Here is a 27,497-nt window from a genome sequence, read left to right as displayed (position 1 = left end):
TCTATGACAAATGTCTTCATTCTAAGACAAACATATGTATTAATTAAAATTATTTCAGGAGTAAAAAAATATAAACTGATTTTTATCTAAGAAAGCTAAAGTTTTCTCTGATATATTAAGTTCTTTAAAACCTCACTGCTTTTGGCTGACTGCTTCCTGCCTGAAATTTAGGTCTAAAAATGCAGGTTAGTATCTTAGACAAAAGCTATTTTAATTTTTATCATTTTTTGCTATTAATTGAAGAAAGGAAAGGCTATTAAAAACAGTCCACAAGCTGGGCACAGTGGTTCAGGCCTGTAATCCCAACGCAGAGACTGAGGTGGGTCGATCACCTGAGGTCACGAGTTCGAGACCACCTCGGCCAACATGGTGAAACCCTGCCTCTACTAGATACACACAAAAAAATTAGCCGGGCATGGTGGCAGCCGTCTGCAATCCCAGCTACTAGGGAGGCTGAGGCAGGAGAACTCCTTTAACCCAGGAGGCGGAGGTTGCAGTGAACCGAGGTCACATCATTGTACTCCAGCCTGGACAACAACAGCGAGACTCAGTCTCAAAATAAATAAATACATAAATAAAATTTAAAAAAAAGAAAAGTACACAATATCAGAATTTAGATTTAAGAAAATAAATCTACTTTTATATAAATTCTGTGAATTCCCCTTTTCTATTGTATAGAAAATGATTACCAAGTGTTCTAGACATGAATGAAAAGAAACTATAAACATTTTATTGATACACTTGTTAAACATGTAGATGTAAAACACGCATTTATCTTCTAAATTGCACTAAAATGACAGTAAACTAATAAAAACAGTCTAAAATAAGAACAAAGAAAATGCAAGGGAACAGCAGAAGGAAGGTAACAACAATGTGCTGAAAAACAGAAAACTCAGCAAAATAAAGTGAAACCTCTGAGCATGCAAAAGGGGTTGCCAAGTCAGGACACAGAAGCACCAGGCACCTTGGAGGGCTGCAGTGAGGCATGAAACTCAAAACAGCTATTGGGTGAAACATCTACGCAAGATGCAGAGAAGCTAGACTCTAAAATAGAGAACAAGACTACCTCCTGGAGAAACTGAACCTGACCTAGGAAAGGTATCAATTTGAGAGGAAGCTGGTGGTGAGGGGTCAAATTAAAAATAAGATTAAGTGAAAGGCTGCATATTAATTCATGAGTTGCTCGGTGATCTTACTGGCTCCCAGAATGTCAGCAGCCAGGCTTAAGATGTGACCCATCCCACCTCCCCACCTCCCACTGAGATAAGACACTAGAAGTTCCTTCTCATCTAGAGATATTGACCTGTGGGTTCCTGGCTCATCACCCTACAGTGAAGCCTACCAGCTGAGTATCTCTGCCAGTGGACACAAAGCTTCTAATTTACTTTTAGTACCTCATTCTTAAGAACTAAGACAGACAACCAAGGATCACCAGATACCAAAGTCTATCAATATGAATAAGAAAAAAGAAACTCAAAGGAAATAGATGCTCAGATTAGAAAATGAAAACAAACCCAAAAAACTATTAATCTTCTCAAAGACAAGATACTCCATTTATAAAACCAGGGCTGCTTAAAACTACCACCATCCACACTATTTCCAAAGGGCAAAAGAGCTCTTAAAAATACAATGGTAAAAATAAATGAAAGAGTTGAGAACAAAACTGAGGAACTCCCCCAGAAAGTAAAACAAAAAGGAAATGGAAAATAGTGGGGGAGGGGCGGGCGGGGAAGAGGACCAGCACAAAAGGTTCAAGATCCAGATAAGTTCCAGAAAGAACAAATAAAACAGAGAAGGAAAAAAATGGAAGGAAATGAATCTACAAGCTGCAAGGGTCCAATGAGTACAAGTCCAATTAATGAAAAAGACCCACACCAAAGCACATCATCCAGAAAGGAAAAATCAGTAAACAGAAGCGCATTAGTGTTCTCAAATGCAACACCGGTAGCTAACAGACAAAAGAAACACCTCCCAAATTCTAAGGGAAAATGTTAACCAGCCAAACCTGAAAGTGTGAAGTAGAATAAAGACATCTTTTCCAGGCAGGTAAGATCTCAAAAATTTTACCTCCTATGAAATCTTTCCCATAAAGCACAGGATACTGTGTACCATCCCAAAATAACAGCATAAAACAAGAAAGAAAAAGATGTGGGATCCAAGAACAAGGAGCTTCAACATAGGAGAGGCAAAAGGAATTCCCACAATGATGATGATCACGATGATGATGATGAAGGAAAATCCCAGGACAACAGCTGTGCACCAGACTTACAGACTGCCCAGACTGAAGCAAGTGGCTGGAGGGATATAGCTTAAGGCAAAAGTAAAACTGATAGAACATCTGATGTGCTTCAACATATTAAGAGGGGATTTAGTCTCCGAAGAGGATTTGAGGATGATTTAGTGATAGATTCACAGAAAACGAAATGAAGCACTCCAGACTGAAACATGATGGAGAACTCCACGAAGAACATAATCTGATTCTTCCTGATTATGTGGAAAACTACATTAGAAGGCTTTTGAAACGTGCAGAAAGAAAACAGTGATGGGAGATTAAAGTCAAATGAATAAGGTAATTATTAACCCTAAAGAAAACAATGTTATAATAGAAAAAAATCAGAATTTATTATACAGCAGCCATATGCACAATGTCCACTCCTGCGTTCATTTCCTATCACTGTTGTAACAAATCAGTGCAAATTTGGTGGCTTAAAACATGATTAATTTTTTTTTCTTACAGTTCTGGATGCCAGGAGTCAAAAATCAGTTTCACTGGGCTAAGGTGAAGTTGTCAGCTGGGATGGTTCCTTCTAGAAGCTTTAAGGGAAGAATTCATTTTCTTGCCCTTTCCTCGCTTCTGGAGGCCACCTGCACTTCTTGGCTTGTGATCCTTTCCTTGCAATCACTCCTATCTCGTTTCCTCCCTTTGATTTTCTTGCCTCCCTTTTATAGCATCCTTGTGCTTACATATTTACAGCCTACCAGGATAACCTAGGATGATCGCCCTATCTCAAAATCCTTAATTTACTCACATCTGCAAGTCCTTTTGCCATATAAGGTAACAGTCACAGGTTCCAGAGATTAGGACGCAGATTTCTTTTGGGGGCCATTATCCAGTCTACTACAACTCTGAACACTGGCTTAAACAATCAACACAGTGTAACAATACTGAGAAAGCTGGGAGGAGCAGTAGGAAGAGCCTAGGGGACCTTAGTTCTTAGCTACCATTTCCATCTGTGGATTGCTTTTAAAAAGAGCTGTATGAGCACTTAGTTTAGAAATATGAAAACAGGCCGGGCACGGTGGCTCATCCCCGTAATCCTAGACTGCGGGAGGCCAAGGCGGGCAAGCCACCTGAGGTCAGGAGTTCGAGATCAGCCTGGCCAACATAATGAGACCATATCTCTACTAAAAATACAAAAAATTAGCCAGGCATGGTGGCACACAGCTGTAGTCCCAGCTACTTGGGAGGCTGAGGCAGGAGAATCACTTGAACCCAGGAGGTGGAGGCTGCAGTGAGCCGAGATGGTGCCACTGCATTCCAGCCTGGGCAACAGAGCAAGACTTCATCTCAAAAAAGAAATATGAAGAAATACCAGAAGAAATAACTAAAGTGGATTCAAGATGAGGACAGGTGACAGAAACAGAAAATTCATTTTCCTTATAAGTATTTTGAAATATGGACTTTTAAAAAACTATATACATGAGCTACATGGATAAAACAAAAATCAATCTAAAACAACGTTAAAGTTAGATAGCTGGTAAGGGAGAGAAATCCTTATCTGAGATGAACAGGTGCCTCAAGGCTAAGGAAGCAAACAGAAAAATGACAAAGATAAAAATTTAAAGGCAAATTACCAGCAAAAAGCACACCTTTGCTAAGTATGGTAAGGTCTTAGCCTGAGCCAAACTTGAAATTCAAATACAAATTTAAAGTAACAACTAGAGAGGGCTAACATGTAGCAGTATGACACAAACTGCTCTTTTAAGAGCTAGTGCAAAACTCCCAAGGAGGTGTTTTAATTCATTTACAGAACAAACGTTAAGTGATGTGAGAACAGCACAATAGATCTAGTCTGTCAAAAATGCTGAGTAAAAAAATCAAGATACTAGGTCTCTCTTACCCTTAAAAAGAGGCTAAAAGCTGCCTTGCTGCTCAAAGTGTAGTCTGGGGACCAGCAGCAGCAACACCAGCATCACTGGGAGCTGCTCAGAAATGCAAAAATCACAGGCTCCCCTACAAGACCCAAATGCACCATCATCATCTGTATTTTAACCAGACACCCAGGACATTCCTATGCACATAAAGCTAGATAAGTGCTGATATCAGGCCAATACAATTCTTCTTTAACAAAACAGCACACTTCTGAATAAGGAATTGAGGGGAATTAAGCGTGTTCACTGGTACAATAACATTTGCTTTCTATTTCTATTCAGACTTCTGTAGAATTTTCCAAGGGCTCTAAATATATTTGTCAGCCTACTTGAGACTCTGATAAAAGACTCAGATCATGATACAAACAACCGAGTAAAAGAACGAGGAGAAAGAGAAAATATTTATAACATAAAGAATATACTATTTACAACGTGGCCCTAGGTAGCAAGGGGAGCCAATAACAGGGTATTTTAGAGCCTCAGTGACACCATCCCTTCAGATGTTCTCAAACTCCATCCCTCCTGCTATGAGAAATGGACACCAACAGGGAAGGGTGCTTTGGACCCTCCTGCATGTTCTAGGTGCACCCCACCCCACCCAATTATATTACTCTTGGGAGAAGATGCAGAATATATAATTATAGGGAAGAATAAAACACTGGAGGAACTTGAGAAAAAAGGGAAAACAAGACAAAAAAAAAAGAAACAAGCTTGAACTTCTGTTGCCACACATTAATTTTCGTTCATTGTTTCAGAGACAGGGTCATGCTACGTTGCCCAGACTGGAGTGCAGTGGCTGTTCACAGGCATGATCACTGTGCACACTAGCTTTGAACTCTTGCTTTCAAGCGCTCCTCCCACCTCAGCCTCCCAACTGGGATTACATGCTTGCACCACCGTGCCCCGCTCAGCACAATAATTTTAAATTAGTCAAATTAATAGTCAAAGTGCCGGACCCTAAACTAATCCTAATTCTGATGAAGCTGGGAAACTAATCTCTCCCTAGCTTTTTCCAAATGCCTAACCCAACCAACATGAAGTGTTAGTCATTAATGTAACGTATATTTATTGGAAGTGCCTAAAATGTGCCCAAAACCTCAAAAACTAGTTAATCTCAATTTGTGGACTGGAACGGGCTTTTATTCTTCTGCTGTCAAACTGTTAATTCTGTTAATTGGGCATCAGACAGCAAAATAACTATATCAATTAAATTTTCTGAGGCTTACTATGTGCCAAAACTAAGCATTCATGTACATTTAATCCTCTAAACAAAAAGGCAAGCACTATTATTCCCATTTACACATAAGAAAACTAAAACACAGCAATTCTCAAATGTTTGTTTCCTTACTCTCTGGTTTCCTTTGCTTGTCTAAAAAAGAAAAAGGAAAAAAATCCACTTCATTTAGGAAGTCTTTCCCATGTAATGCAGACCCAAATTATTTCTTCTTTGAGCTTCCCTCCAATGTTCCTCCACTACAATGTATGATTCAAAGGGGGAAAAAGGCTGTGATACTACAAATAAATTAAAAAAAGCATCACCAAAGAAAACTAGACAAAGAACACAAAAAGGCTCCAACACTTGAACGTGCTCAAACAAATAACTGGAAAAGATTTTTCTGAATGGTGAATATTGTGCCAGGTATTGTCAAGAGGTCAGGAAATGGCCACTCCCATTCACTATTGGAGGAAGTGAAAAATCAACACCAACTTTCTATGGTGATTTGGCAATAAATACCATAAGCCATTTAAAAAAAAAAAAATCACACCTTTCGACCCAGCAATCCCATTTCCAGAAATGTATCCTAAAGCAGTAAGATTCTCACAGGGATGTTCATCTTGATCTTTATAATAGCAAACATTATAAACAACCAAAATGTCTAAATGAAATACACTAGAGATCCAATTAAATATACAGCCATTTATCTTCTTCTCACATTTCAATTGGAAAAAAACATAATACAAAACTGCATGTCTGATAACAATTTTGAAAATATATATTTGCAGTGGAAAAAACTATATGATGGAAAGATCTATACCCAAATATTAACAGATGTGATGTAAAAATGGTGAGATTATACAGGCATACTTTTATTGTGCTTCAGAGACACTGTGGTTTTTTTTTTTCTTTGAGATGTAGTCTTGCTCAGTCACCCAGGGTGGAGCACAGTAGCGCAATCTCGGCTCACTGCAAGCTCCGTCTCCTGGCTTCACGCCATTCTCCTGCCTCAGTCTCCCAAGTAGCTGGGACTACAGGTGCCTGTCACAATGCCCGGCTAATTTTTTTTGTACTTTTAGCAGAGACAGGGTTTCACCATGTTAGCCAGAATGGTCTCGATCTCCTGACCTCGTCGTCCACCCTCCTCAGTCTCCCCAGGTGCTGGGATTACAGGTGCGAGCCACCGCACCCGGCCGACACTGTTTTTTATAAACTGAAAGTTTGTTGTCAGGCACAGGTGCTCACGCCTGTAATCCTAGCACTTTGGGAGGCTGAGATGGGCGGGTAACCTGAGATCAGGAGTTTGAGACCAACCTGGCCAACACGATGAAGCCCCGTCTCTACTAAACATACAAAAAAATTAGCCAGGCATGGTGGTCGACGCCTGTAATCCCAGCTACTTGGGAGGCTGAGGTAGAAGAATCACTTGAACCTCAGAGGCAGAGGCTGCAGTAAGGCGAGATCACACCACGGCACTACAGCCTGGTCAACACAGTGGGACTACGTCTCAAAAAAAAAAAAAAGACAGTCTGAGGCAAACTTGCTAGAAAGGAACTTTTTTTTTTTGAGACAGAGTCTTGCCCTGTTACACAGGCTTGGAGTACAGTGGCACGATCTCGGCTCACTGCAACCTCCGCCTCCTGGGTTCAAATGATTCTCCTGCCTCAGCCTCCTGAGTAGCTGGGACTACAGGCACGTGCCAACACGTCCAGCTAATTTTTGTATTTTTAGTAGAGGTGGGGTTTCATCATGATGGCCAGGATGGTCTAGATCTCTTGATCTCGTGATCCACCCGCCTCAGCCTCCCAAAGTGCTGGGATTACAGGCGTGAGCCACTGCGCCCGGCCGAAAGGCACCATTTTTCCAGCATGTGCTCACTTTGTGTCTCTGTGTCACACTTTGGTAATTCTCGCAAAACTTCAAATTTTCCATCATTATTATACCTGTTATGGTCATCTGTGATCAATGATCTTTGATATTACTATTGTAATTGCTTTGGAATGCCATGAAGCACCTCCATAAGACAGCAAAAGACAGCAAATGTAATTCTTAAAAATGCTGTATGTTCTGACTGCTCCACCTACTGGTAGTTCCCCTATCCCTATCTCTCCCCCTCCTCCTGCCTCCTGGAGACACAATATTGAAATTAGGCCAATTACTCTAGGGGCCACTAAGTGTTCAAGTGAAAGGAAGTAATTTAATTGATAAAGGTGACTACCCTAAACAACAGATTTTCAAAGTAGACTAAACAGCCCTGTATTAGAAGAAGATATCACCTAGGACTCTCATAGCTGGAAAGGAGAAGCTGATGGCTGGCTTCAAAGTTTCAAAGAACCGGCTGACTCTTCTGTTAGGGGCTAATGCAGCTGAGTGACTTTAAGTTGAGGCCAATGCTCATTGACCATTCTGAATTCTAGGGCCAAATCTACTCTGCCTGCACTCTAGAAAAAAGCCTAGTTGAGAGCGCCTCTGTTTACAGCACTGTTTACTAAACATTTTAAGCCCACTGTTGAGACCTACTGCTCGGAAAAACGACTCATTTCCAAATATTGCTGCTCACCCAAGGACTCTGATAGAGAGGAACAAGGAGGTGTTGTTTACATGCCTGCTAACACAATATCCATTTGGTAGCCCACGGATCAAGGTGTGATTCTGACTTACAAGACAATTGTGAGCATTATTAAAGAAATACAGGCTGCACGTGGTGGCTCACTCCTGTAATCCCAGCACTTTGGGAGGCCAAGGTGAGTGGATCGTTTGAGCTCAGGAGCTCAAGCCCAGCCTGGGCAACATGTTGAAACCCCGACTCTACAAAAAATTTAAAAACGAGCCAGTGGTGCACACCTGAAGCCCCAACTACCTGGAAGGCTGAGGCGGGAGAATCACCTGAGCCCAGGAGGTCAAGACTGCAGTGAGCCATGATCACACCACTGTACTCCAGCCTGGGCAACAGAGTGAGACCCTGTCTCCAAAACAAACAAACAAAAAGAAATATATTTTTGTAAGGCTGTAACTGCCATAGACAGTGATTCCTTTTGTAAGGCTATAACTGCCATAGACATTGATTCCTCTTAAATCTGGGCAAAGTCAACTGAAAACCTCCTGGAAAGAATTCACCATTCTAGATGCCATTAAGAACATTCATGATTCATGGCAGGATGTCAAAATATCAACATAAACAGGAGTTTGAAAGGAGCTGATTCCAGTCCTCATGGATAACTCTGAGGGGCTCAAGACTTCCATGTAGGAAGTTAACTGCAGACGTAATGGAAATAGCAAGAGAACTAGAATTAGAAATGAAGCCTAAAGATATATTGTTCCAATTTCATGATACCATCAATAGATGAGCAGTTTCTTTTTAATTAAAGAAAATGGTTTCTTGAGATGGAATCTACTGCTGGTGATGACGCTGTGAACACCGTTGAAACGAAAAAAACAAAATTTAGAATATTATATAAACTTAGTTGATAAAGCAGCAGTAGGGTTAAAGAATTGTCTCCAATTTTGAAAGACCTTGTACTGCAGGTAAAATGCTATTAAAGAGCATCACATGCTACAGAGAAATATTTCGTCAACTGATGCAGCAAATTTCATTTGGCACTCTTTAAGAAGTGCCATAGTCACTCCAACCTTCGGCAAACACCACCCTGATCAGTCAACACCCATCAACATTAAGACAAGATCCTCCAGGGGCAAAAAATGTACAACTTGCTGAAGGCTCAGATAACTATTAACATTTTTTACCAATAATGTACTTTTTAATTGTCATGTACACTGTTTCAGACACAATGCTACTGTACACTTAACAGACTACAGGATAGTGTAAACGTAACTTTTATGTGCTCTGGGAAACCAAAAATTTGTGACTCATCTTACTGCAGTATTTGCTTTATTACAGTGATCTGGAACTAAACCAGCAATATCTCTGAGGTACGCCTGTATTTGATTTTATTTTTTCATTTACATACAGTACATGGGCTGTCAGAAGAACCAACAACGTTCAACACCTCACTCCCCCATTTTCCAACTACGTGACCTTTGGCAAGCTACATTATTTAAGCCTCGATTTCCTCATCTATAAAATGAAAGTAATAATTTATCCTCAGAGTGAGAAGATTAAATGAGATAATACATATAAAGCTACACATAGGCAGCTCAGTTTCTTGAGCACTTATTTTTTAAATTTCTAATTTATAATCAGTTATTTTTCCTTTAACAAATAAAAACTCTTAAAGATTAAAAAACTTTTGCATAGCAAGAATTTAATAAAGCTTTATTCTAATCAATCTGAGCAGTATACAATCTGAGCAGTATACAAATCATGACGTTTTGGCATTTTAAGGAATATTAACAAAACTCCCAAGAAATTAGGTTGAGAATTAGACATGGTGGACAAGTGACCAAAAAGGCCTACGTGTTAACTGAACAGTTAAGAACACACATTATGTCTTTAGGATCTAGCCTATTCTATAATGTGTAGTATAGTCTTAATCAAATAAATCACCAAAATGAACTGGTCACTTTACATACTGCCAGGAACAATCAGATTCAAGTGGAGAAAGAAGAAAGACTTGAGGTCTACAACCCAAAGACTCCAGTATCTATGAACCCAAACTGTTATTTTTAAAGACTTAGATAGCTTAGATATTATAGATTTTACTTAGCTTTGTTTAGAGTCCACTAATTGCACATCTAGATGTAAATTTCAAATGTGTACAACCTTCTCAGCAACTCTCCACATAGAAATCTGTATGGTTTTAATCTACTGGTTAAAAGAAAATGCTAATTTCTCAGGCAACTCATCAGGTCCTCTTTAAGGCAGGGCCTATAGACCTTGCCTAATAATTCATGGATTCCTAGAATACATTTTCCTACTTTCAAGTCCAAAATGATAAAGATGTGCTGTTAAAAACATATGCAAATACAAAATAAAAAGCTTCTGGATGATATATAAGAAACCTGTGATGGCATCTCTGGTGAGAGGACAAAGAAACTGGGACAAAGAAGAGGGAAGCATACATTTGCTGTATTCCTCTTGATTTACCATTCTATATATGTATCAATTTTTTTTTTCTGTCACCCAGGCTGGCGTGTAGTGGCACGATCATGGCTTACTGTAACCTCGAACTCCTGGGCTCAAGCAATCCTCCTGCCTTGGCCTCTCAGTAGCTGGGACTATAGGCGTGCATCATCATGTCCAGCCTTTATTAGATTTTTTTAACCTAGTTATTAAAACATAAAAACCTTTACCTATATTTGGTTTGTAAAACAGATGTACAAACTAGATTTGATTAATACAGTGGGGGAAAGTTAGATGTAAATGTAGTCTGTGTGTGACTTAGAAGTATACTGCTGCAAAATGAATGTTTTTCTTTTGTAAATGCAGTTCATTGGCTGTAGAAAACTTTTTTTTTTTTTTTTTTTTGAGACAGAGTCTAGCTCTGTCACTCAGGCTGGCTGGAGTACAGTGGTGCGATCTTGGCTCCGTGCAACCTACACCTCCTGGGTTCAAGCAATTCTTGTGCCTCAACCTTCTGAGTAGCTGGGATTACAGGCAAGCGCCACCAAGCCCAGCTAATTTTTGTATTTTTAGTAGAGATGGCGTTTCACCATGCTGGCCAGGCTAGTCTCGAACACCTGACCTCAAGTGATCCACCCGCCTTGGCTTCCTAAAGTGCTGGGATTACAGATGTGAATAACCATGCCCAGCCTAGAAACTCCTTTTTTTTTTTTTTTCCTAAGACAGAGTCTTGCTCTGTTGCCCAGGCTGGAGGGCAGTTTAACATGATCTAGGCTCACTGCAACCTCCACCTCCTGGGTTCAAGAAATTCTCCTGTCTCAGCCTCCTGAGTGGCTGGGATTACAGGCGCGTGCCACCACGCCCAGCTAATTTATTTTTTCTAGAGACAGCGTTTCTTCATGTTGGCCAGGCTGGTTTCGAACTCCTGACCTCAGGTGATCCACCTACTTCAGCCTCCCAAAGTGCTGGGATTATAGGCGTGAGCCACCGTGCCCACCCTAGAAATTCATTTTTTAAAAAAAGAGTAAATCCTACCTCTTTTCTCCCATTTAATTTTTATTGTTTTACTAGTATTTTTTCCAAAATCAGTGCACAATTCAGTGGCTTTTTAATATATTCATCACTACTATTTAATTCCAGAACATTTCCATCACCCCTTAGAGAAACTCTGCATCCAGGCCAGGCGCGGTGGCTCAAGCCTTTAATCTCAGCACTTTGGGAGGCCGAGATGGGCGGATCACAAGGTCAGGAGACTGAGACCATCCTGGCTAACACTGTGAAACCCCATCTCTACTAAAAAATACAAAAAACTAGCTGGGCGAGGTGGCGGGCGCCTGTAGTCCCAGCTACTCCGGAGGCTGAGGCAGGAGAATGGCGTAAACCTGGGAGGCGGGGCTTGCCGTGAGCTGAGATCCGGCCACTGCACTCCAGCCCGGGCGACAGAGCAAGACTCCGTCTCAAAAAAAAAAAAGAAACTCTGCACCCAATGGCAATCACTGCCCTTATTCTCAACTCCCTTTCCCTCACACCGCTCCTGGCAAACACTAATCTACTTTCTGTCTCTACAGGTTTGCCTATTCTGGATATTTCATGTAAATGGAATCATAAACCCTATGGTCTTTTGTAACTGGCTCCTTTACTTTGAACGTTTTTAAAAATCTATCCGTGTTGAAACATATCAGCACTTCATTCCTTTTAGTGTCTGAGTAACATACCATTGTACGGATACACCACCTTTATCCATTCATCAGTTGATGGAGACTTGGCGTTGTTTCCACTTTTTGGCTATCATGAGTGAGGAAGGGTCCTAGCAACATTCATATACCAGGTTTTGGATGGACATGTTTTCAATTCTCTTAGATATACACCTGGGAGTAGAACTGCTGGGTCAGAAAGTAACTCAGTGTTTAAGGAACTAACAAAATAGTAAAAATCACGGTATGGTAGCCTGGAGGCTACCATAAACATTCACCTAGAGAAGTCTCTAAAAATATTAATTAGAAAATTCCAACTCACGACCATTTGAAAGCAGTAAAAGACAAATTTATGGTCTTAGACCTGCAATATGAGACTTTTTAAAATTTAACTCCAAGAAACAAGTAAATATTTGTACTACATCCCCATCTCAATATCAAGCAGCATAAAATCAACTTAGAAAAGGGAGAGTAATTTACTACTCAGACTCGAGTATTATCCGTAAAATTTTTACATGGGATTAGAGGTTTTCACAGTACCATAAATAGGTGTAATACCAAAAGCCAAGTGCTATGGGAAATGTTTATTTCAATAAAATGAACCTCCAGTGTACCTAGAAGGAACAATATCTTCTATCTCCTCCACAGCACTGGGAACTCAACAGATACCTGTTGACTTCTGGCTGAACAAAGTCTCACCTTAGCTCTATCCCCTCCCCATAAAAATCAGAGATGCAGACTCAATCAAACAGGAGTCTTAAAAATAAAACTACACCAATGTCTAAATCCTTTAAACTGACACTTTCATGTTCTACCTAGACTACTCAAATTAATTACAGAAAGTACCTACTTTGTTCCTTCCCACAGAACCCGATATATATAAAAAGACTAGGAGCTCGCTAAAGCGTAAAAGCAACCAACATGTCCATCAAAGGATGAATGAATAAACAAAAGGGATATATACACACAATGGTCTATTATTCAGCCTTAAAAAGGAAGGAAATCCTGTCACATACTACAACAGGGATGAACCCTGAAGACATTATGAAATAAGCCAGTCACAAAAAGACTGTATAATTCCACTTGGAGGAGGAATCTAAAGTAGTCAAATTTGCAGAAACAGAAAGTAGAATGATAGCTGCCAAGAGCTGAGGGGAGGGGAAGAAGGGGGTTGTTTAATGGGTATAGAGTTTCAGTTTTGCAAGACGAAAAAGTTCTGAGGATCTGTTTCACAGTATGAAGAGAGTTAACACTACTGAATGGTGTATTTGAAACCGGTTAAGATGGTAAATTTTATTATGTTATGAGTTTTCTACAATATGCATAAAAACATTAGGTAGCTAAAAATTTTCACTAAAAATTGGTTCTGTTGCTAGAAAAAAAAACAACGCTCACTTTATGTCAAGGAGAAAAAAGACAGAACAAGCAATGCCTTTCCTACTACCAATTCCTTTAACAACCATTTTTGCATGTTGCATGCCTTGATAAGAAATTTGTTCACAACTATTTATTGCCTACAATAGCCTGTTTCTCTTGAATTAGAGTCTTCCACTCTTATTAGCCAAAAGGAAAGATTCCTCTTATGTTACCTTAGAAAGTCATCTACCCTTAAGAATCTTACCTTGCGGTAAGCAGGAAAAAACAGACACACAGGGTAACACCAAAAAAAGGTACTATTTCTACTTTCACGCAGAGCAGACCTACGACGAGCCTGCAATGGCAGGTTATGAAAAGTAACACTGTTCCAGATCTAACCATGTTCTTCTGAATCTTTAGAAAATTTTTAAAATTTTGCCCCCAATCCTTTTTACCTACTCTGATTTCTCTCTTAACACAAGCTACTGAAGAACTTAAACTTCCTTCTGATTAAAGTATAAAACAAGCAACTGGTTCAAAATCCAATATATCCCTCTAATGTTTTTACCAATGAGAGACAGTTTTCAATAAAGGGGGGGGGGGGAAGATGGGAATGCACTAAATCTGTCAAGTCCAGTATTTTAGAGAAGATTAATCCCTCCCGTATTATCTCAGGAAAAAGTAATAAGAGGATTGGTAAGAAAAAATACCCTCCTGAATAGTCTAAACACCATTATTACCACACAAATATCCTTGATTCTTCCAAATTTAGAGTCCAATAAATAAGTTTCAGTAAGTGTGTAAACACAGGCATAACTACAAGATTAGAGCAGAAGTTCTTAAACCAGATCACTGGTCCACAGACCCTGTGAACTGGATAAAAAGAGATCATTCAAAGATTCCAGAAGAGAAAACTCCATCTGGTATTTGAACATACAGAGAGGATTTAACCAATAGAAACTAAAAGCTACAAGAGTGTAACTCCCGGCAATGTGCTATACAGAAGTATTCAACGACTTGCCAAGGATTCCACATTTGCCAAGAGCAAAGATCTAGATGATACTGTAATCAACTACTGCCAACATTAACTAAAAACATTCACATTAATTTTTAAAAATTTGCTGAGTTTTTAAAAACTACATTCCGTGTTTAAAACTGGACAGAAAACTGTTAAAAGTCTACAAACCCTGGCATTCAAGCGTAGAAAACAGCCACAAAAATATTGAAAATATTAAGCAATAGTTGATACTACATCTTTAGAATGGGAAATTTATTTAAAATGGAATTATGTTGCTCATTTCAGGATTTTCAGAAAAACATTGTTCCCTCTCTCCCTTCCCTTTAATAGTTAAGTTGGGAAACAGAGAGTTACCAAGCCCATTTTATGCCTTCTTTCCTAGAACAGACCACACATCACCAAACTGCTACATGTTGGGCTCAAAATAAACACAATGTCAAGGTCACCAACTCACTTCTAATGACGAGGCAGGCAACCCAGGATGGCACTAAATTAGGCTGTGAGAATTTCAGTGTTCCTGATAGTTGAACCTGAGCAGACACTGTGGGGAAAATCGTAAAAAATTATTTTATTCTGGCAAATCTGTTACTGGTATTTAATCTCTGTAAGGGAGAGTAAGTTTAAAAATAGATACTTTAACGTCCTGAAGGTATTCTTCCTTCACCAAGATCACCAGCTGAAAGAGCTTAAGGCAGATCTAATTTGGTATCTAAAAGAACAGGGAGGGAGGAGAAAAGAACAGGGAGGGAGGAGACTGAAACAATTTCAAGTCACAGAAACTACTTTTATAGGCAATTTTTTAAGACATTCATGCACAAAAGCAGTACACTGTTCTGATCACTTATCTTGTGGTTCATGAGACTTGTAAAGCATTATTACTAAAATGAAATCTATGAACAGACTAAACCAACAACTGTCAAATTTTCAGAATGATAGATCCCCTTAACTCTTAAAATCTTAAACCACCAAACAGCTTTTAAACTTTAAAGTATTTCTTCACTGTAAAATAGTAATAAACCTCACACATTAACAAAAATTTTATGAAAAATGACTATACCCCCCCACCAACAAAATTAATGACACTGCTTTACACTGCTGCAAATCTCTTTAATATCTGGCCTAACAGAATGAAGGTTCTCTTAACTGCTTCTGTATTCAATATACTGTACCACAATATGCTTTGTCGATTAAATATGTGAAGAAAATCCAGCCTCACTCAGACATGTAGTTAGAAAGGGAGGAATATTTTAATAGGTTTTTCAGGTAGTTATGGATATACCTTTGATACGACACCAAAAGTCCTCACTGGTAGATTCTTAAAGGTTTGTGGAATCTGAAAACATTATTGGTAGTCACAATAAAATTCAATGCTCTAGCATGCACTTTTACTGATGTATGACTGTTTAACATCACACACATTGGTCACTCGTAAAAGACTGATTCACTGAGTTATACAGATCTTACAAATGTTGACATATTACATAATATCAAAAAATCACATTAAAATGACTACTGATTTTATTTGAAAAAATCTTGTAAGTACTGGGAGGCTGTCAAGCTCACAATTACAGACATGTGTTTTCCAAAATTCTAATTTTTGCTTGAAAGCTCAAATTTCATCATGGGCAACAAACACTGTCTACTGAAGCAACAGTTTCACTGTTCTTTTGAGAAAATGTCCACCAAATATCCAAGTCCGAATAACCATAGTTTACCAGTTATTTCAAATAAAAATGATGTTCCATGAAAACAGCAGTTGAAACTCAAATAGCTGCACCAATGCTGTTCCTCCAGACAACCACTGTACTTTGCTCCCTTGCAGAAGTGCTCTAGGTATACCTTCCATTCTGTCACGCAGAACATCGAATAGACATGTGTTCAAGTAGAATAAAATTAAGTTTTTACTGCTTCAAGGACATTCTTAAAACTGATAGTTTTTTAAACTGCTCGTACATGGTGATGAAGATTACCTCTACAAGTACCCTTTTGTGCCACTGTCTTGATCTCATGCTAAGATGGCTTCTGTACCACTGCTGCAAAGTGTACTGAAAAAGGCAAGTATCATCTGAGTACTACTGTGAAAATAGTTTTGACTTCACAGAGTTTGAATGAGTTCAGGTGTTGCCAGACCACACTTAGAGAACCACTGGACTACATAATATCAATTTTGATGGCAGCTATGGACTCTGACCAGAGAAATGCACATATGTACAATCACACAATTTCACACACATCATCAGAGGGTTAACAAAGCCCTTATAATCCATCTATAGACAGCACATCTCAGCTAACAAATGCCATTAGCAGACCAGCCTGGGCAACATGTTGAGACCTGTCTCTACAAAAAAACATTTTAAAAACTAGCCAGGCGTGGTGGCCTGTGCCTGTAGTCCCAGCTACTCAGGAGGCTGGGGGAGGAGGATCACTTGATCCTGGGAGGTTGAGGCCGCAGTGAGCCGTGATCATGCCATTGCACTCCAGCCAAGGTGACAGAGCAAGACCCTGTCTCAAAAGAATGTCATTAGCAGAAAATTCAATAAATCTCCAAATTCTATTTGATTATTTCAAAATAAAAATTATCTACTAGGCATTACAAATAAACCTTGTTATAAACAAGAGCTGCAGTTCAACAACATCAAACACCTTCACCTGAACTAAAAGGAGATCAAGTTTTGAAACAAAATTATATTAGGAAAAGTGAAAGGTCTGAGGTAAGAATCTCAGCTTCATCACCTACTCAAGATTCTATTGTTAATTAACTTTCCCACCAGTCTACTTACTTCACAGGGTTTTTGTGAAGAACAGTAAATTAATAGATGTAAAGCACCTAAAACAATGCCTGCCTGGTACATAGTTAAGCACTCAAAAAATGTAGGTTACTCAAGATGGCCATGCCATGCCTTCCTTACAATGACTATACAGCAGTTTATTTATAGAAAATCTAATTTGCACCCAGGCTTTTTCTTTTCTGAGATGGAGTCTTGCTCTGTTGCCTAAACTGGAGTGCAAGTGGCACGATCTCGGCTCACTGCAACCTCCACCTCCCAGATTCAAGCCATTCTTCTGCCTCAGCCTGAGCAGCTGGGACTACAGGCACACGCCACCACACCTGGCTAATTTTTGCATTTTTAGTAGAGATAGGGTTTCACTATATTGGCCAGGCTGGTTTCAAACTCCTGACCTTGTGATCCACCTGCCTCCACCTTCCAAAATGCTCGGATTACAGGCGTGAGCCACCATGGCCGGCCAGCTTTTACTTTTCTTTCCGTCTGCTGAGGAAGCACCTTATGGATACTTGATTACTCAATTATAATTTCCATCATCATATTAAAGGGCAACAAGATTATAGTTGAGAATATTAGCTAAAATTTTTTAGGTATTTCCAGTCCTTCAGTTTTCCTATTTAACAGCATTAAGAAACTTACCTTTCTTCCTACAACTCAACTTTAAGATAAATTAGGCAAACATTTATATGCAAATATGTAACATATTGTAACCTCTTCATTGATTTAATGAATTTTTGCTTCAACCTCTCATCATTCTGCTTATTCCACAATTCTCAATAACTTGATTTTAATATGTCATTCACTATTACAGAGTACTAAGAAACATCCAAGACTAATTTTTGGTTTATTTTAATAACAAGACAAAATTTCAGCAATATGTTTTCAATGGCCTTGATCTCTCATAATCGTTTGTCAAATGAATTTTGTGAAAAAACTTAGTATTTTAAAATAAAGCAAGAAAACTATTTGATGCTAAACAGATACTATCATTCATGGTATTTAATGGGTAAATTGACACTACTACTTTAAGTGACTGTACTGAGTGAGGTCTACTAGACTTCAGTCAGTAGTAATGCTAGTGTTAAGAAAAAGAAGTGTCACATGTCATACAAGGTAAGAATATTAACTAAGACCTTCACCACAGGTCATTAGGTTTCGGAATACAGCTAATGCACCACTACTTTTAAATCCACAAAACAACAGGGTTCTACTATTTTTTTCTACTAACTTACCTCACTGCCTAAATCTAACATGCATACTACTCTAAGAAACACAAAAGACGGCCTGGGCAACATAGCAAGACCTCATCTTTAACAAAAAAAAAAAAAAAAAAAAAAGAAAGATGCAGAAGAGACATGATTTTAAATTCTGTTCATATTACAGCATTAAACATATGATATGGACTAAAACCATTAAACTGTGTGTGATATCAAAATATGGACTGTTTCTCAAATTTTTACTTATGTCCTTATTTGGGGCATATTTTAGCCTCTACCATTTAAAAAATATTTTTCAAGACCCAGTCCACAAGGCTAAATCCTACCAAAAGTAAACAGAAAGCAAAGAGTTGAAAACACACAATGCGCTTGGATCCAAGTTTCATAAAATCAGACTTTATAAGATAATATCCTAAAATAATTTCCTATGAAAGTTTAAGACTATCAAATATGGAGATGAGGTTCATTATTAAATATTTAATAGCATCTGATATTTTAAGATTACTAAACAATGAAAATGTATATTAAAATAATTATCTTGAATGGTTAAGTTGTTCCTTTTTTTTTTTTTTTTTTAAACAGAGTCTTACTCTACTGTCCAGGCTGGAGTCTAGTGGCACAATCACAGCCTAACTGTAGCAGACCTCTCAGGCTTAAGCCTCAGTCTCCTGACTAGCTGGGACTACAGTTGCACGCTGCCATGCCCTGCTAATATTTTTATTTTTTGTAGAGACAAGGTCTCACTACGTTGTCCAAACTGGTCTCAAACTCCTGGATTCAAGAGATCCTCTTGCCTGGCCTCCCAAAGTGCTGGGATTCCAGGCATGATCCACTGCACCTGGCCTGTTCCATTATTTTGACCAAATATTACACACTTCAGATTACCCACATGTATCTGAATATTTAATAATTTATTTCCACAAGTAAAATTTAAACACATTATCAAAATCCTTAGAAAAAATTTCTTACAGTTTGACATTAAAAAATGAACTTGGCTTTCTATTTTGTTAAATCCAGATTTTAAAAACAAATATTATTAAATAACAAAAGGATGGGAACGGGTCAAGTGATGGAAGCATAAATGGGGCAGCACTGGCTGTTGACAATGATGGGTGACAGGAGTTCATTATACTATTCCACATACTTTCCAAATTAAGTTTTTTAAAAAAACAAATAGTAGTCAACTTAACAAACAAGCAATTACTGCATTACCTTCAGGATGAAATAAACATTGTAGAGCACTTCTGGTTTAGTAGAGAACGTGTGCACGGTCATAACAACTTAAGCACTGACGTCCAATTTAATCATAGTGTGTGATGTAACACTGGGGCACAACAGGGACAGAAATGGGGGCGATAATGTGAACAGCTTAGTTATCACCTACTAGAGGAGCAAGTCAGCTGGAAATGCTAAAATTGACAAGATACAGAAATACCATTTTATACCCAAAAAGGAAATGACGCACCAAGGAATCCAGCAGACAAGCTGAACTGCTCTAAGGAGACGGACTAGGGATTAGGGAGTGGGGAGGTAGGGGACTGCCATTTTCCATCCTAAACCCTTTAGTACTGTATTAGATTTCTAAAATCCTCTTATTGTAAAATTTAACAGATAAAGAAAAACAAAAATTGAAACAAAAATGCCCAGGTTAGTCTTTACAAACATCTGTACAACCACCATCCCAGTCAAGATGGCACCCAAGGGCCTCCCCCACCCTTCCCAATCACAACTCCCTTCCAACAGCTTAAAGGTAGCCACTACACTGACTTTTACAGTACTTTTTACAGTACTTTTTTTCCTTTTACTTCATAGCTTTTCTTCATAGTTTTACCAGCTTCATATGTGTCTCTAAATCTATAGGTTAGTTTTGAACGTATTTTGTAATTTATTGAATCAAAGAGTATGTATAAAACACACATACATGCTATTTCCTTCACTTTGAGAACTTTTTAGTAGGCTTTAAAGACAAATTCCCAATTTACTCATACTCCAAAGACTCTTCCTTCAAAGTAACAATAATACGAAGGTTCAAGTAATAGTATCTAAATCCTCATAAGGCTCTTTTGTGCTGGGTACTGTTCTGTTTTATGTGTATAAACTCATTTAATCATCAAAACAACACTGTAAAAAAGACAGGTTTCATTGTTATCCTCATTTTATAGAGGGGAGCTAGGCACAAAGAGAGGACCATACAACTGATAAATGACTGAGCAAGATTCAAACCATGTAGCCTAGCACCTGAGTCTGTGCTCTTACCTACTGTCTCATGACAGAAAGTTTTCAATAAAAGAAAAATTAAAAATATAAACTATATTACTAGCAATAATTTATTTTTTAAGGCCTCTAGAGAGTCCAGTATCTCAAACACCAGTAGTATTAATTACCAGTAGTAATAATTCTGTGGCTGGTGGCTCACACCAGTAATCTCAGCACTTTGGGAGGCCGAGGCAGGTGGATCACTTGAGGTCAGGAGTTCAAAACAAGCCTGGCCAACATGGCAAAATCATGTCTAATAAAAATACAAAAATGAGCCGGACATGGTGGCGTGTGCCTGTAGTCCCAGCTTCCCAAGAGGCTGAGGCAGGAGAATCACTTGAACCCGGGAGGCGGAGGATGCAGTGAGTCGAGATTGCGCCACTGCACTCAAGCCTAACAGAGTGAGACTCTGTCTCACCAAAAAAAAAAAAAAAGGTTTTGGGCTGTTTTTTTTTTTTTTTTTTTTTTTTTTTTTTTTTTTTTTTGAGACGGAGTCTTGCTCTGTTGCCCGGGCTAGAGTGCAGTGGCCGGATCTCAGCTCACTGCAAGCTCCGCCTCCCAGGTTTACGCCATTCTCCTGCCTCAGCCTCCGGAGTAGCTGGGACTACAGGCGCCCGCCACCTCGCCCGGCTAGTTTTTTTGTATTTTTAGTAGAGACGGGGTTTCACCGTGTTAGCCAGGATGGTCTCGATCTCCTGACCTCGTGATCCGCCCGTCTCGGCCTCCCAAAGTGCTGGGATTACAGGCTTGAGCCACCGCGCCCAGCTGGGCTGTTTTTAGATGCTTTTGGAAATTAACAAGATTAAAGTACAAGGAAGAGCAGAAATCACCTAATCCATTCTTATTATTCCATTACTAAACACACAGAAACCCAGGGGAGTACTTATCCCCAGTGACACACGCTAGTTTGTGCTGGAGCTAGGGTAAAAACACAAGGTCTCCTGATTTCTTTGTATTATATGGTTGTACATCATCAATCTGGTTATAAAAAGCCTACCGATGATTCTGCACACAGCGTTTTAAGTTTTTATTTTAAAAAGCCTACCAAATAACTAAATCCATGACTGCTAGAAGTACATCTCAATCATCCCTTTACCATTTCTCTTCCCCTTTCAAAACCTAAGAACAATAACATTTATGTTCCTTCATTCAAACAAATATTCAACTACTGTCTGCCAGGCATTGTTCTAGACAGAGCAGTTTCATGCCTGCATAAGGTACGAAGATAAATCAGTCCTGCACTAAACTTTGTAGTATGTAACAGTAGAGATGTGGGGTACTATATGATATCTACGTAATAAAGTGCCATAAAGGAAGATTTTAAAAACAGGTATTTCCAAAAGACGGAATTAGCAAAAAGGTTAAAGGCATGATTTGAGGGATGAACAGGATCCTGGTAAGAGAACTGTGGGAGGACTGTCAGGCATTCCAAGGTGGAAGCAGCAAAAACATAGACCCTAAAATAAGAGAGCATAGAACGCCTTTGAAGAACAGTATCTGTTTAGCTGGGTCATCAGCCATAGCAGCAAATAAACTGAGAGAAGGAGAGGCCATATTGGACAAAGGTCATACATTCTAGACAGAGATGTCTGAACTTAATTCCTAATCCAGTGGATACAGTGATCCACCGTGGACTTATGAGGAAAACGACAAAACTAGGACTGCATTTAAGATTAACTCTCAAGCAAAACATAGGATGAAAAAGCAGGGAATAATTTAGGAACTTGCAACTCGGATGAGAGAGAGTGGAAACCTGAACAGAGGTGAAAGCAGGTATGCAAAGAATATTAAGGCATTACAGAGTAAAAATGGTATGCCCTGGCAGCTGACCGCATGTAGATGGGAGAAAGGCAGGCGATATGGAGACAATCAAGATGTATAAAACAGGCAAGTAAAAGTTGAGCTACAGGTAACCTGTTTAAGAGATCAGTCTAAACCTAAGGGGGTAGGGAATGTGTTAATCTTATTTTACTTCAGAAAAGCAAATCTTCCCTTAGTAAAACAAACAAGACTATAATATTCAAACTCTAGTATGCAGAAATACCCAAAATAAAGTGGTGTCACTTGAAAACTGGATTTTTATACTTAATATTTTGTATAATGATATCTATTAGAACAAGTCGTATTTTTACTAAGATGTATGTTATTTTACTAAAATATATATACCAAGTATCAGCGTTTTAGGATGCTAAGAATATGCTTAGGTTAAAATATTTAACCTCTAAAGAAAATTATTTAATGAATCAGTAGAAAAATGCACCTAACTAAGTATCAGCAAAGGAGAACTATAACTGATTTATCTCCTAACCTCACCTCAACACGTTCTTGAAAACTGACTTTTTTTTCTGCTCAGCATCTTTTGTTACAATACTTTCTTTGCTTAAAGTCACAGAACGTTAAGGGAGGACTTAATGTATATCACAAGCTATTTGGTTCAGTTACACAAATGATCTTCAGTTTGAAATATCAATTTCTTCTCATTAAATAAAAGCCATGTGGTCTTTCTGCCTAATGTTTAACCAGCAAACTATGAGCTCCTTGTGGGCAGAGTTTATGTTGTAGACACCAAGCACCCTCAGTGCTCAGCATTTAGGGGAACTTTCCTAAGGGAATAAATGGAATTCAACCAAAGAATATTTTCCAAGTATACAGCACTTTCATAACTCGGTGAGTGTTACACAACTGCACAGAACTAATGATCCAATACTGGAGTGTCTACTATTCAACAGGTAATGTAGTTACAAAATGAGTAATACACAACTCCTCCCTTGAAGTTAGGACTTATTTCTCTAAACAAGTCAAACACTACTGACTTCATCAGAAAACCTTGATTTACACAATTTGCAAGACCATCAGTCAGTCTCTTTTGTCTCTGGTTTCTCATCTAAGAAACAAATAAGGATTCAAAACAAAAGGAACGTGAGCGAGCTCTGCAAAATATGACAAGTATAACCTATGCCAGTTGGCTTCCCATAGGATTCACCACACTCTAAAACAAACACTTCATTAAGAATGACACTGACACAAGCAAATAAAAGCATTCGGCTACCACCCACCACCTGAAAAAAACCTCCAAAAGAGTACCCTACAGACAGGTCAGAACTATGAGGACAACACAATCTAGGGAAAAGGTTTATGAATTTTCACCAAATTTTTAAAACTCAAAAGTACATGTTTAAATTTATCTGAGTTTTGTTTGGAAAATCCCTACTGTAATTCAAGACACACAATGCCATTAAAACTCAAACTTCAACATTTCTGAGGAATGAAACAATGCAACAACTTCGTGGGAAATGCCTCTGCTGCCTAAGACCATCTCAAATGAATGCAAAACCTTGAAGTTCCAAAACTTAAACTTCTGAAACACATTAGTAAACAAATTTGGGTAGAAAATCAGACGTTAAGTACTTCAACTGATCAAACACTGTTTCCACCTGCACAAGAATATACGCTTCCTAGAAGACAAGCGATATATGCATAGCATTATTACTGTCTTATCCACCTAAATACCAGAAAGACAACAAAATGAATAATCTGAGCTATCATCTCTTCACAGAATATGCCAATCAGCATCACACTCCCAAAGCGGACAAATTCAAAAGTAGTTAAAAATTTTCCCATAAAAATCAAAGACGCTGTTAAGAATGTTTCTGAACCAAATGTTGATGGCACCTATTTCAATTTACTTATCTAAAACAATGTACAAACATAAAAATGCATCACCATTTATTTGTATGTGGAATTTACATAACAAAGAAACTCTTAAATGCAGCACACAGCGTTCACGTGAGGATTTTGTATGTCTCATCACCTTTCATATAAATTCAGAGGAAAAAATAATAAAAACAAGGCATAAATAACAAATGAAACTTAAGGCTGCTTTTCAGAAAGGTAACTTTTAAAACTGTTCTTACATTTCTTGGACAATAAACACAAAATCATCTTGAATTTATAGCAGTTTCGGCTTCAAGGAAATCCCTCAGTAGGAAACGTTTCTGAAAAAATTATATATCCAAAATTTGCATTATTAAACGCTTTCTTACCTTCTGCTACATCATCATCTACTGCTCCTTTCACCTGAGAAAAACACCACTGAATATCATTCCCTCCTCCAGCTCCTGGAAAAAGAAAACACACCAATTAAAACCGAGTTCTGCTTATGTTGACTCTCGTAAACACAGAGATGGTATCCATGGTTGGCATGATACTTACAGCCTAGTTCTGCCCACACATACAACTACCACCAAGAGCACCAGTTTGGAAAAAGATTAAACCCCAATAGTTGGTACTGTATTAAAAAGAAAAAAAAAAATCCCAGGTATGAAATATTTAAAGGCACATGATCTATGGTCATTATATATCTGTTCACAAACCTCCTCTCAAATACAGTAAAAGCCTTACATTCAGGCAAGACCTACCAGAAAAAAAGTAAATACCAAGAGTTAAAGAGTTTTCTTTTTAAGTATACAAAAAGCCTGCAGAAGAGTTAAATAAGGTTAACTACCATGAAACATAGAACGAAGAGAAAACTTCGGGAACATTACTGCCTGGGTAAGAAGTAATGATTCATATGAACCCTATCACCAAAGTGCACACACAGCAAACACTACACCCATTTCTTTGCATTCATTACCAGCAAATCACTGGCTCCAGACAGAGAGGAAAAGAAACCGAAATGAATGCTGCTAAAGAGACTGTCAAAGGAAGCTTGTTCTGCCTCCCTTCACCTCATCCCTCGACTCCGAAGGACCTGGCAAAGAATTCATTTTGCTAACATGTCATCTCGTGCAAAACAATTTTAATCTCGTTTCATTATTCAACAAGGCCAACAAGCAACTTGTTTATAGCAAACCTTAAGTCAATCCGACACGTTAACTTTTTCAAAAGGTTTAATTATCTGAATAATGAATATAACAGCACGGAAAACTGGTCTCATCTCGGAACGTTTCTATTTCACGTGCAAGTACTGAGGTCGAAATGGTGAAAATGTCCTGGGGCTCTAGGGAGAAAAGAAACTGAATCTAAATCTGTAATTGATTCTACTACATGAAGGAAAAGATTTAGCAACACCAACATGTACAAAAAGAATTCTCAAAGCAATTACATTACTTCTCTCTCCCCCATCACCCCTATTCCTTGCTAAATTTATTTCCAAACTCATTTTCTCTCTACATCCTTTCCCCTCCCTTTCAAAGCTTCTACCTAAATCTCTCTCCTCCTTGCTATTTATATCTCTGAACTCCGCAACTATTTTAACTAACTCTACCAAACCCTTTTGGGAAAAGGACATCTGCAAAAAAGCTAACATACTAAACGGAAAGTTTAAATTATTTTCATGCAACTTGCTGTACATGAAAGGCCTTGCACTCTTCGGCGGTAAGAGGGAAGAAACGGAAACGAAATGGTTCGAAACAAAAAATTTAGGCTTCCCGTCTCAAAAATACTGGCATCCACAGTGGGGGAAAAAATACACATATGCCCCCATTGTATTTTAACTTGTAAAGCGCTCTTCCTTCTCGGCGCAAAATAAATGTGTATATACACCCAAGAAGACTTGCAGCAGGGGGAAAAATACAAATTAAAAGAAGACCTGCAGTAAAAAAAAAAAAAATAAAGGCGAGCGGCGAGGTGGGGAGGTGGGAGAGGATCCACCGGGCTCCCGAGCGGGAGGGACAAATCTGCACGCGCCCCCACCCCGCCCCACCCACGCCTCACCCCAAGCTCGCCGGCACACCCCACCCCCACCCCCGCCACGGCGCCAGCCCCGTTCTCCAAGCCCAGTGACTCTCACCGTGACCACTTGCCTCCCGGGAGCCCTCCCTGCCCCCACCCCACCCCTCTGGACCCTACTCCCTCAAACCCGAGGGGCGTCCTGTGGCTCCGCGCAAGGCGCGGGCGGTCGCTAGGGGGTGATGGAGGGAGAAAGAAGGAAGCGGTGCCTTGTCAGGGGGCGAGGGGGATTTCTCCTTTACCTGCCATGTTGCGCTGCAAATGGTGACCCTGCTGGGTTCCTCGGGGTCTCCGCTTCCTGAACTCACCCCCCTCACCTGGGGATGGGGGGGTAGAGAAGGCGGATGGCGGCGGATGGCACCTGCGGGGGGAGGGGACGGGGGCCGGGGGAAAAGGAAGGAGGGGCGGGCAGACCAGCCGGCAGGATGCTAGATTTCACTCTGGGGCTTCCCCGCTCGTGCTCTTTCTCCGGCAGCGGCGGCGGCGGCTACGACAGCGACGGCGGCGGCGGCAGCGGCAGGGGTAGGCGACTCCACTTTCAAAATGGCGCCGGCTGGCCTGGCCAGTGACGTCACGCAGGGGGCGGAGCCGCCGGCCTAGGGCGGAGAGCGGAGGGGGAGGGGCGGGGGAGCGGCCGGGCGGGCTCCTGGCCACGCCCCCTTCCTGCTGCGCTCCTGCCCCGCCCTCCGCGTCCGGACCGGCTGGGCCTGCGCCGTTCCCGCGTCTGGCCATGGCACTCCATTTGCCCGCTCCGCCTGCGCCAGGCCGGGGCTGTAGGCACCTGGCAGTGTCCCAGCCTCTCGCACTAGCGCCAGAGCTCTGGGGCGGGCTCAGCAGTCCAGTTTACGTGCTCGCCTGCAGGGATTCGTGGGGTCCTACGTCTTTTAGGAATACCAGGGCCGGGGACCGTGGCTCACGCCTGTAATCCCAGCACTTTGGGAGGCTGAGGTGGGCGGATCACAAGGTCAGGAGTTCGAGACCAGCCTGGCCAACATGGTGACTCCCCATCTCTACCAAAAACACATACAAAAATTAGCCAGGCGTGGTGGTGT

At 39.8% G+C, this 27,497-nt stretch overlaps 1 protein-coding gene across 2 annotated transcripts in view; it reads right to left on the bottom strand.

The window, feature by feature from the left end:
- PPP2R2A (protein phosphatase 2 regulatory subunit Balpha) overlaps positions 1–27,020 on the bottom strand; it is an 83,604-nt gene extending 56,584 nt beyond the window's left edge. Inside the window, exons 1-2 of one of the 2 annotated variants that reach the window (XM_030937662.1) lie at positions 26,688–27,020; positions 24,759–24,833 (exon numbers count right to left, since the gene is read on the bottom strand). In XM_030937662.1, the coding sequence (XP_030793522.1) occupies positions 24,759–24,833; positions 26,688–26,694 (82 nt within the window). In that variant the 5' untranslated portion in view covers positions 26,695–27,020. The remainder of the gene's footprint in view (positions 1–24,758; positions 24,834–26,687) is intronic. The other variant, XM_030937663.1, reaches the window with a different exon arrangement.
- Between the last annotated feature and the right edge of the window lie 477 nt (positions 27,021–27,497).

This window comes from Rhinopithecus roxellana, chromosome 9 (genome assembly GCF_007565055.1).
Source record: "Rhinopithecus roxellana isolate Shanxi Qingling chromosome 9, ASM756505v1, whole genome shotgun sequence".
Taxonomy (NCBI): Eukaryota; Metazoa; Chordata; class Mammalia; order Primates; family Cercopithecidae; genus Rhinopithecus; species Rhinopithecus roxellana.
The sequence above is the reverse complement of the archived record's forward strand: the minus strand, read 5'-3'. Positions and strand labels throughout refer to the sequence as shown.